This window comes from Antechinus flavipes, chromosome 4 (genome assembly GCF_016432865.1).
Source record: "Antechinus flavipes isolate AdamAnt ecotype Samford, QLD, Australia chromosome 4, AdamAnt_v2, whole genome shotgun sequence".
NCBI lineage: Eukaryota > Metazoa > Chordata > Mammalia > Dasyuromorphia > Dasyuridae > Antechinus > Antechinus flavipes.
The window spans coordinates 105638834-105651203 of NC_067401.1; the positions used below are offsets into that span (position 1 = coordinate 105638834).

A 12370-nucleotide genomic window follows, 5' to 3' on the forward strand; every position below is an offset into this window, starting at 1 on the left:
TTAAAGGAGTAATTTTCTTCAGTGAATCATTTTCCCATTTTGCCAATTAAAATTTTTTAAGGAGTTGTTTTTTTCAACCAGTTTTTGTCCTTCCTTTTTCAAGCTATTGATTCTCTGCCCCCCATAATTCTCTTGCATAACTCTCATTTACCAATTTTTTTTCTTTTACTTTTCTTAACTTTTAAAAAATTCTTTTTGAACTCTTCCAAGAGAACTTTTTGGGCTTGAGACCAATTCATATTCCCCATTGAGCATCACAGGGAGGCATTTTGACATTGTTGTCTTCTTCTGAGTTTGTGTTTTGATCTTCCTAAACTTCTAGCACTGGGTGGGGGGGAGCAGAGGGTCTGGTTATTGCTTTTTTGTTCTAGGTATTCTTGGGATAGTGGCCTTTTCACTGCACTAATGGCTCAGCCTTGTTATGCCTATTGTGGCAGGGTACCAGGGCTGGCAATTTACCTGCTGTACTGGAGCTGGAGAGCCTATAGCTGGCCTGCTGTTTCACTTGTTTGCTGATCCTGGAACATGGAGTTTTGATATCTGCTCTATACTGTGGCTAAGAGCCTCACCATGGCTTGCCAGTATATTGTATGTGTTGGGCTGTGCTCCCTTTTTAACTGAAGGGTGACAAAAATTGTGTGAAGTCCTAAATTATCTTAGTCTGGAAAATTGCTTCACTCTGTTTTTTTTTTTTTTTTTTTTGGTTTGTGTTTGTGTTTTTATTTTATTATTTTATTTTAGTTTAGTTTTTGTTGCTCCAGAATTCTTTTACAGGTTTGATTTAATGTTGTTTCTGAGGGAAACTGGGGAGAGCTTAAGCAGTTTCCCAGCTTCTCTCTGCCATCTTGGCTCCACCAGACAAATGTGGATGTAGGGGGATGGGGGAAAGGTGTTGAATTTTCTATTGTTGACTTAATGTGTAAATAAAGAAACCTATTCAGGTTTTTTTTTTTTTTTTCCTGGAGCTTGACTTTTTTCTTCTTCTCTTCTATCTTTTCCATAGATCTCAGTGGGAAAGCCTTTGTATTCCCAGTAGAATCTGAAGATTCCTATGTGGCCCTGACACCCCATGAGGAGAAACCCCTGAAGGCCTTCACTCTATGTCTGAAAGTCTACACTGACCTGACAAGAAGCGTTGCTCTTTTCTCCTATGCTACTCCATCACATTTTAATGAGATCCTTCTGCTTAAAAGAGGGCCTCCATTGTATGTCTTGGCAATTGGTGATAAGGAGGTAGTGTTTCAGATCCCTCAGACTACTACTCCAAGGCACTTATGTGTCTCCTGGGAGTCAGAGTCAGGCATTGCGGAACTCTGGATAGATGAGAAGCCTATGGTGAGGAAGGCTTTACAGAAAGGATATACTCTGGGGAGTAAGTCAAAGATTATCCTTGCGCAAGATCAGGATACTTTTGGGGGAGGGTTTCAAAAGATTCAGTCCCTGGCGGGTGACATTGGAGATGTATTCATGTGGGACTCTGTGTTGTCACCAGAAGAGATTAAGTCTGTGTTCTTTGGTGTGGTTGGTAATCCTAATATCCTAGACTGGAGGGCACTGAAATTTGAAAAAAAGGGCTATGTGGTCATTAAGCCTCAACTGTGGGCATGAGCCTCTATTAACCTCTGGTCTCCATACTTTTCTTATGGTTTTTTGGTTACCTAAAAAATTAAACTTCATTTTCACATCTTAGACTCTGCTATTTTTTTCCCCTGCTCACATGGCTACATTCTTATATTACATTATGTCTATACTCTTTATTCTGTCCTTACAGCAAAGGAAGAGGGCACAAGTAATGACCTAAGAGCAAGAGGGTTACTTCTGGAAACCTTGCCCACTGGGTATTGGGTTCATAAATATTAGAACTGGGATGGACATTCCAGGCCATATAGTCCAAATCTATTTTTTTTCATTCTTTTTTATTCTATTTTCATCTTTTTATAGATGAAGAATTTAGGCTGCCAGAGGGAAAGTTATTGTCTCAAGATCACAGACTAGTGCCAAATTTGTAGAATAATTGATCATAGAACAATAGTCAAAGATGGCATATCCCATGGTATTTAGTGTAGTCTTATTTTACTGAGGAAGACATTGGGGCCCAAAAAAGTTAAATGGCTTGCTTAAAATGGTACAAGTATTGAGTGATAGAAATAAATTTAAACTCAGATACTGGGGCTTCACATCTATCACTATAATTCTAGAGAAAGAAGGGAGGATCATATCTAGAATCCAACTTAATCATCTTTCTTTTCTCATTATAGAATTATAGAATTTCAAAATCCTAAAAGGTTGTACTAAAATTTTAGAATTGTACTGAAACCCCCCCCCCCCAATTATTTGTTATACCTGAAAGGCAATACAGGTCCTGAGTAGTATGAATAATTACTCCCATGAAGTGCTACATTATTTGAATTTTCATTGCATGCTTCTATTGGGCTGGAATGAAATTATCAGGATGATCAAATTTTGATCTCAGTAAAAAATATAAAGTGAATCATTAAAGAGTTATTTATGGAACATCTGGCAAAGGACTTATTGATTATAAAGAACTAGATTTGTTTCATTAAAAACAAATTTTGTCAGTCCAACCTTATTTGCTTTTTTATGGATCAGAAGGATCCTATAGACAGTTTACCTAGATTTTAGCAAAATTTTTGATAAATCATCTGATGGTATTCTTGTTCTGAAGGTGGAGTAATGTAGATTAGAATATAGTACTTTTAGATAGATTCAGGATGGTTTTTATAACTGAACTCATGAATAATCACTATCAGCTTGGCAAGAGATTTATATTGTAGTGTCCTAGAGAATTGTTCTTGGTCCTATGCTGTTTGATATTTTATCAGTGATTTGCATCAGAACACTGAAAGTATGTTTATTAAATTAGAAGATGAATAAAACTGGAAGGGATAGACACTATACCGGATGACTGAATGACTCAAGAAGAACTTGACAGCCTATAATACTGAACTAAAGCTACACAATACAATTTAATAGAGCTAAATATAAAGTCTTCCATGTGAGTTACAAAGAAATATTTCATAAGCACAAAAGGTGAAAAGCATGGCTATGCAGAAGCTTGTATGCAAGAGGCTTTATAATTATAGATGATGAACAGCTCAGTATAAATCAACAATATGAAATAGCAACTATAAAAGTAGTATGATTTTGGGCTAGTTTCCTGCAGTGAAGGAGAAAGGAAATAAGTCAGCTAGAAGGCAGCCAAATGAGAATAACCAGAAAAGTGAAGGGTCTAGAGGAATGTGACGATTACTCGTCCTATTGAAGGAAAAGAGTATGTTTAGAATAAAGAAGAAAAGACCTGAAGAAGACATCATAATCATCTTCAAATATTTAAAGAGCTAATCCATGTAAGAGTGATCAGATTTGTTGAGTTTATTGCCAGAAGATTCTTGAAGCCTACTTCAGTGAAATGCAGACTGTGTCAGGGTCTGCCAAACTGCAAAGCTTTTGAGTGCAATACCAATACATTTTCTGAGGACCAGAATACCTAAATATCATGAGATCATCAATAGCAAGCAGGCTGTTTGGCAATGAATTCTTTGATGATGGAAACTGTGAAATGAAGAAAAATGTCAAATAGTTCTTTGTCGTATGTGTCACCCTCTTAAATTACTGATATAATGGTGTCAGAGTGATGTAAAATGGAGTAGAGTATGCTAAGAATTACACAATTGTTCGATTGTTTATAAATATTAACCCAGCTATTGAACTATTATATGTAATATGCTTATCCAATGAATAATGAGCAAATTTACCATTAGAGAAACTGAATCATATAATAGAAGAAATGACAAGACAGTTGAAGCAAAATGGAGGCTAGCTTTCATATTTTTCTCAGAAAAGTAAATAAAGAAATTTGTAATTACAAATAAGCAAATTTAGGCACAAAGCTAAAAAATATCCTAACAGTGTGAGCTATATAAAATATAATAGAATTTTTTTCTTTTCACTGAAAGGATTTTAATAAAAAGGCTGGGTAACTACTTGTGAGATACATTGTAGCAGGGATTTATTAATGAATATTAGATTGGATTCAATAAATTCTGAAGTCCTTCCAATTTTGACATTCGGCTATACTATGATTCTGTAACAGCAGGATAAGGAACAGGCTATATTGCCAATTGACAGATTCTGGCTTGGGATGCATTTATCTGATCCCTGGGGTAACCGTTCTGGATGGGAATAAAGCTGGTTCCCAAGACAGAGTTATTATGCACAGCTTCTGCTTACCAAACTCATAGGAAGAATCTTTCAGTATTTTGATATTTCAGCACCTTAGAGACTAAAACTATACTCTAACTACCAGGGGGCTGCCTTTTTTCCCTGCTTGTATTTCTTTAGGAGTCTGAATTTTCCACCTATTCCTCAAAATCATGTCCTGGAATATTCTCATACCTTTTCTAAAAGTGTTTATATTCTTTGTTCCTTTATTTATTGCTTCCAAGTGTTGAAACTCCAACTATCCCTATAATAAATAACATAGCAATTCCCAAGTGAGAAACAATCCTGTATCCTTTGATGCTACTACAACCCTGATACCATATCCAACAGGAAGTTTTGGAAAATAATTTGCACATTATTGGTATTGTCTTGATTGGTGCGGATAAAAACTCTCATGAATCAGATCTTTACATAGGAAGAGCTGAGAGAGTCAATGCTAGACATCGCAGAACAGCTGTTCCATCCAAGGCCACCTCCCCAGAACCTGATTGAGAAGAAGCTGCCACTGCACTTTTTGATCATCATCAGTCTTGAGAGATTCTCTTTCTCAGGCAATTAAGCATTGTCTATAACTGTATCTGAGATTTGTTACGGGGGAGAAGGCTTTGCAAAGATAAATTAGAGGAATGCTTTGTTTGGGATGTAGGAATTGTATTGGATTTTATATTGTTGATTTAACATATAAGGAAACCTATTTTTGAATTATGTATATCTTGACTTTCTTCTTCTGTATTCCCAAGATTCCTATATGATCCTGACACCATTTCTAATGAACCCTGAAGATCCTGAAGGTCTTTACTGTGTGCCTAAAGTCTACATTGACCTGATAAGAAGCTGTAGCCTTTCCTCCCATGCTACTCCCTCAAATTATGCTGAGATGCTCCTGTTTAAGAGAGGGATGGGATACATACTTTTGGAGAGGGTGATAGGGAAGTATTATTCTAAGTCCCAGAGACCACTCCTGCTTTAATTCACTTCTGTGCCATGTGGGAGTCAGTCAAGCACAGCTGAACTTTGGGAAGCCTATGGTCAGAAAAGCTCTAAAACAAGGATACTCTCTGGGGACTGAGCTAAATATTATCCTTGGGAAAGAACAGGATTCTTTTTTGGGAGGAGGGTTTGATAAAATTCAGTCCCTGGTATGTCACATTGGAGATGTATTCATGTGGGACTTTGTGTTGTCACCAGGGAAGATTAATACTGTGTATTTTGGTGGAGTCCTAGATTGGAGGGGGCTGAACTTTGAGAAAAAGGGCTATATGGTCATTAAGCCTCAGCTATGGGCACAAGCCCCTGCTACTCTTAGGAATCTATAAGCTTTTTAGTTCACTCCTTTTTGCTTCAAAAAAAGTTCTGATTATATAAACACACACATGCACACACACATGTATGCATGCATACGCATACCTATGTACACATGTGTTTCTTACATACATGTCAGCAAGCTACATACCTGAATCTATTTGTATATATGCACACATACACAATAAGAATACATACATGTATATGTATATATCTGCATAAAACATGTATATGTATATATCTACCTATCCATATATATATAGACACACATATGTGTAATATATGTTTGCGTGTATATCTATATATGTAAGTGTATAAATATGTATGTGTTTTTTAGAGAGACAGAGACAAAGTGAGTGGAGGTGATAGTGAGAGGGGAAGAGTGTGTGTGTGAGAAGGGTATTTGAGATTGTATGTGTAAGAGAGAAAGGTATGTGTGTGTGAGAGAGGGATACACACATGTACACCTGTGTATGAGAAAGGTGTGTGTGTGTGTGTGTGTGTGTATGTAATTTTGTATATACATATATAGACTCTGCCATCTTCATATTTCCACACTTGCTCAGCTCTCTTATCCTGAAAGACACTTCTATATACTGTGAAGACTGTGTCACTCTGCTCTATAAGGACTTTTACTTTTCTGTGCATATGAATATTTTAAGTTTTGCATAGCAGGGCAAAGATCAGCACCTCTCTAGTGATCATATACAAGGATTTTTCAAAGTATGGGTAATGTCTTATTAGAACCAAGGCAGAAGTATAAGCTGTAAGTGAGGGTAATTAGGACACTTTTGGCAGATTTTCCCACTGGCATCAGTGGCATCCTAAAATTATTAGAGCTGAAGGTGGGAATATTCAAGGTCATCTAGTTCAGACCTCCTGATTTATAGATGAAGTCTAAGGTTTCGAGTGGGGAATCTTTGGTTGAAGATTACACAGATTATTTTTTGACAGTATCAAGTCAGAGGATCATTTGGAAAATAGATAAATATGGGACACCAGGGACCTTCTAGTCAAATCCTCTTATTTTCTTAAGGAAGTTAATGATTTACTAGTTAATGATTTACTAAATGTCACTCAAGTAATAATTGGTAAAGACAAATATAAACATAGTCCATTGACTCCAAATCTATTACTCTGTTTCTGTATGAGGGAAGATGAGTCTAAAATTCAAGTCTCCTGATGACTCCCCATCTTATACTTTTAATATAAAACCTTTTATCCTATGAGTTCAAAACCCTCAGTTTTGTTGGAAGGGAGTCCTGAGATCAGCCCACACAATCCAAAATCCCCTTCACTCTGAGGCCCATTATAATAAGCTATCTAGAGAACTAAAAAGAAAGAGAATAAAGGAGAGTATTTTAATTTAATCTTGTAGCTCTTCTACTAGCCTTCTTGCTTGTTTTGTATTATGTGAATGAAGTCTTTAAGTAGAGGCATCTACATGGCACAGAGAATAGAGTACTGTATTTGAAATTAGGAAAATTCATCTTCTTGAGCTCAAATCTGACCTCAGACTCTTACTAGCTGTGTGAGCTTGGGCAAGTCACTTAATCCTATACGCCTTAGTTTCCTTATTTGTAAAATAAACTGAAGAAGGAAATGGTAAACCACTAGTATCTTTGCCAAGAAATTGGGATCATGAAGAATTGCAGACTGAAATGTCTGAATCACAACAGAAGCTATAAGTATCTAAAACCTTAAAAAAATGAAAGTTCAGCCACTCATTTTCCTTTTCTCTATGTTCAAGGAGAGAGTTAGGATAATTCCAACTAGGAAGACTCATTTTTTTAATTGGTAAAAACAAAACATCTCAAGAAGTAGTCATTTAAGCTACTTTACCTATCAACCTTTCAACTGTTGATTTCAATATAATCATTACCATCCTATCATTAAAAAAATCTAAACTTTGATTTGCCATAGACCATTCTATAATTACCCACCACCCCAGAGGAACTGTGCTGGTTGTAGCAATTCTAATTGAGAGAAAGTCACTTAGAGGCAAGATAGGTTGGAGGCAGTGTTTAAAGTTGAAAGGGGAGTTTGGGATAACCAGAGGGCGACATAAAGGTATAGTACTAGAATCTAGTTAGCCCAAAACATCTATTATAATCCTGCTAAATCGCAGACTTTATGTTAAGTGCTGGGTTAAAGGCCCCCACTCTTGTGGGAGAGACAACATGAAAATAACTATGTAAAAATAAAACAACCAGGGTAAATTAGAGATAATCAGTAAAGGGAAAGCATTATGATGAAGGAGAATTAGGAATTGGCTTCCCGTAGAAGGTGGGATTTTTGGTGAGACCTGAAAGAAGACAGAGAAAGCAAGAGATGACAATGAGGAAAGAGAGCACTCCGTGAATAGGGGATTTCCAGGGGAACTTCCTACAGTTAAGAAATGGTGTACCTTGCTCAAGAAACAGTGAGAAGGTGATGACGCCAGCTGGAATAAAGAGTAGGTAGTATCATATGTGAAATTTAACAAAAAGATAAAATGAGGCACATTTCTCCAAGCAAGATAACATTTTATTAACAGGAACATCCTTCCTAACAATGAAAAAGTCAGTGACTCTGTCTTTGGTCAAAGATCCTAAGCAAAAAGATGCTTCCCTTTTGTAGAACAAAAACCAGAACAGGGTAAGTGATGTTATGGGGCTGAGGGATACATGATTGGTTATAGATCTGAAGCACAGAAAACAATATGACTGGTTGGAAGTTTGATAATGAAGAGCTAGCAATGAATCCTTAAGACTAAAAAATGCTTGTTGTTTTGAGTTCAGATGCAAGATAGCCATTCAGGTTGTTTGGAGAGCAAACTAGGTATTCTTGAAAGATAGCTTGGTGATGTAACGATATTACTCTCAACTCTTTTGTGTTTATACACATCCCTTAAAGTCTGCTAATTCCTTGGGATAAGAACAGAACAATGATTAGAAGAAGAGCTAGATTTTTAAAAAAATTAACCCATTAAGGATCAGTTGAATCTCTGAACTGAGTTCAGAGACAAAGAAGCATGACTTCAGTAGTTATAGGAAAAAAGCAGTTAGTGGAAAAAATCAATTGTAACTGGGATCAATTAAAATGATACAAGATCATTTTTAATCTTCTTAAGTGGTAGTGCAGGAAGAGGGTAGGCAGTTATAAAGGACTTTAAAAGACTGAACAGAAAATTTTCTATTTGATCCTGGAGATGATAGGGAGCCACTAGAGTTTATTGTGTATATGTATGATTGAGGGCTGACATAGTCAAACCTGCATTTTAGGAGGATCTTTTTTTAATTAAAGTTTTTTATTTTCAAAACATATGCATGGATAATTTTTCAACATTGGCCCTTGCAAAACATTGTGTTCCAAAATGTCCCCCCTTTCTCCCCACCCCTCTCCCCAAGATAGTAAGTAATCCAATATATGTTAAACATGTTAATATATATGTTAAATCCAATATATATATATATATATATATATATATATATATACATATACATATTTACACAATTATATTGCTGCACAAGAAAAAAAACAGATCAAAAAGAAAAAAATGAGAAAGAAAACAAAATGAAAATCAACAACAACAAAAAGAGTGAAAATACTATGTTGTGATCCACACTCATTTCCCATGAAATGTGTCTAGATGGCTCTCTTAATTACAAGATCATTAGAACTAGCTTTAATCTCATTTTCGAAAAGAGCTACATCCATCAGAATTCATCCAATGATGAATATACAGTGATGAATATCTGCTCATTTCATCTAACATTAGTTCATGTAAGTCTCTCCAGGCTTCTCTGAAATCATCCTGCTGATTATTTCTTACACAATAATATTCTGTAACATTCATATACCATAATTTATTTAGCCATTCTCCAATTGATGGGCATCCATTCAGTTTCCAGTTTCTTGTCACTACCAGAAGGGCTGCCACAAACATTTTTGCATGTATGGGTCCCTTTCCCTCCTTTAAGATCTCTTTGGGATATAAGCCAGTAGAAACATTCCTGGATCAAAGGGCATGCACATTTTGATAACATTTGATAGCCTTTGGGCATAGTTCCAAATTGCTCTCCAGAATGGTTGAATCAGTTCACAATTCCACTAACTATGTATCAGTGTCCCAGTTTTCCCACATCCCCTCCAACTTCCATCATTATCTTTTTCTGTCATCTTAGCTAATCTGAGAGGTGTATAGCAGTGCCTCAGAGTCATCTTGATTTGCATTTAATTTGCATTGATCAATAGTGATTTGGAGCATCTTTTCACATGACTAGAAATGGTTTCAATTCTTCATCTGAAAATTGTCTGTTCATATCTTTTGACCATTTATCAATTGGAGAATGGCTTGAATTCTTATAAATTTAAGTCAATTCTCTCTATATTTTAGAAATGAGGCCTTGTCAGAACCCTTGAATGTAAAAACTTTCTGAGTTTATTGCTTAGGAAGATCTTTTTAAAGAATTCATGTTGAAGCAGACTCTAGGTGGGATGAGGGTGGGCCTGATTCAGTCCCATCTGGATTTCTTCTATCTTCCTGGTTTCCATTCAGACTTCTTGTGATTTCTCCATAACTTCTTTTAGTGTTCACTTTTATTTGGTGTTGATAGCTTTTTTCAGTTCCCCTTTAGGGTGTAGTGAATTCTGGTATAAGCAGGCCAAAGAGAAGAGGTAAGGGGCCAGTTGTAGTCAAGGACACAACTGTTATTGACCTCTTTCCATAGAGCAGTATATTATAGTGGAATGAGGATGATGGTGAATATATGGGTTCACACTTGTAGTTGTGAGACCAACGCCAAGTTATTTAATCTCTCTTAGCTTCAAACTCATCATTTATAAAATGGATATAATAGTATTGATGAGACTTGAACATTTTCTAATATTTAAAGTTCTATGGAAATGTGATCTAAATAACAATACTTAGCATTTAAATAGGACTTTAAGATTTACAAAGAACTTCACAAATATTATTTTATTTAATATTCACAATAACCCTAGGAGGTAGGTGCTATTCTTTTTATAGAGAAGAGACTAAGTAGCTTGCCCAAGGTCCTACAGCTAATATCTAATACTAGATTTGACCTCAAATCTTCCTAACAGCAGGTTTGGTAGTCTAATTACTTGAGGCATCTACCTGTTCAATAGTAATAACATTTAAAAATTGTTTATTTTTATTTCCAAATTCTCTCCCTCCTTTCATTCCCTTCCCCACCTATTGGGAAGGCAAGAAATACAATACCCATCATACATATGAATTCATGCAAAACATTTCTATATTAGCCACATTGGGAGAAGAAATCAAGGAAAAAATATGCTTTAATCTCTTCTCAGAGTCTGAAAGCAATAGCTAAGTGCAATTTCTAATAATAATAACAATAACAATTTCTTTTGCATTGTTATTATGACCAGTCACTAAGCCCTTTTGTTCTTCTAATCTCTAGTGGCTCCAGTTTTCATAATTATAAAATGAATATACTAATATTTGTACAAACCACTTCATAATACTGTTTTGAGAAAAGCACTCTGAAATCCCCCCAAATCATAGAAATGTCTTAATCAAAATATTAGCAGAAGCATTTTGGCTATACCCCAAATCCTTTAATATTTTCTCTATCTAAAACCTCATGTAGTTCACACCAAGATTAGATGTACAAGAGTTCTCCAGGGGCATTGGAAGATAAAGATATTTACTGACTTCAGACTCCCACCACTGCACTGTTGTCTTATCAAGGGGTCCTCTCTGACTCTCTTTCTCTTTCCAACATTTACAACTCATATCTGTAGTATGAGAAGCTACCTCAACATTACCAGAGGACAATTAGTACTTCCATTTTATCCACCTATCAATAGGTAATCCCAGGGTGCCAAAGATAGTATAATCTTCACAGGAGTGAAGACTTGTAGGCTTCCTGTTCCTAAGATTCTACTGATCTATTTTTCCTACTGGGCTAATAACCAGACATAAATTGGGTTTCCCACAAAGGATTTTACTAGTGACTAAACAAAATTAGAAATTTGACAAAATGCATTGTCTATTCCTAATAAAAACTCTAGAGAACATAGGAATAAATGGAGTTTTTCTCAAAATAAGTAACTCTATCTAGAAAATGTAGCAAATGAAGAGAAGTTCATAGTAAAAAAATTGATAATGTGTATATCGCAAGAATTTTATCACTAAATTTACTTTAATCTTTTATGTCTGGCATAATTTCCTAGAATAATTAGCCCTTTCTTACATCTATCTAATACTAGATTTGACCTCAGATCTTCTTGACAGCAGGTTTGGTAGTCTAATCATTTGAGTCATCTAACTGTTCAATAGTAATAACATTTAAAAATTGTTTATTTTTATTTCCAAATTCTCTTTCTCCATTCCCTTACCCACCCATTGGGAAGGCAGGAAATATAATACCCATCATACTTATGAAGTCATGCAAAAACATTTACATATTAGTCACATTGGGAAAAGAAATCAAGAAAAAAGTTGGGTTTCCCCACATAGAATTTTGCTAGTCACCAAAGAAAGTAAGGTAAATGAAAAGAAACTCTTAGCACAAAAAATTCTAGGAATAAAAGTTGATTCTAGGAATAAAAAAAAATTACTTTAATTCTATTTAATGGGCCTTGTAAGACACCTATCATCTGGATCTAAAGAACATTTTAGATGTTCTCCCCAGTTGATGGGCATCCCTCCAATTTCCAATTCTTTACCACCACCACAAGAGCCATTATAATTATATATAACTATATATAGCTATATAACTATATATAACTATAACTATGTTAACTATATATAGCTACATAACTATAACTATAACTATATAGCCTTTTCTTCCTT

At 35.4% G+C, this 12370-nt stretch overlaps 1 protein-coding gene across 2 annotated transcripts in view; it reads left to right on the forward strand.

Annotated features, from left to right (window-relative positions):
- LOC127559724 (C-reactive protein-like) overlaps nt 1-12370 on the forward strand; it is a 36511-nt gene that overhangs the window by 14598 nt on the left and 9543 nt on the right. The window contains exon 2 of one of the 2 annotated variants that reach the window (XM_051993697.1): nt 1004-1233. In XM_051993697.1, the coding sequence (XP_051849657.1) occupies nt 1004-1233 (230 nt within the window). Of the gene's footprint in view, nt 1-1003; nt 1690-12370 lie in introns of those variants that run through there. The other variant, XM_051993696.1, reaches the window with a different exon arrangement.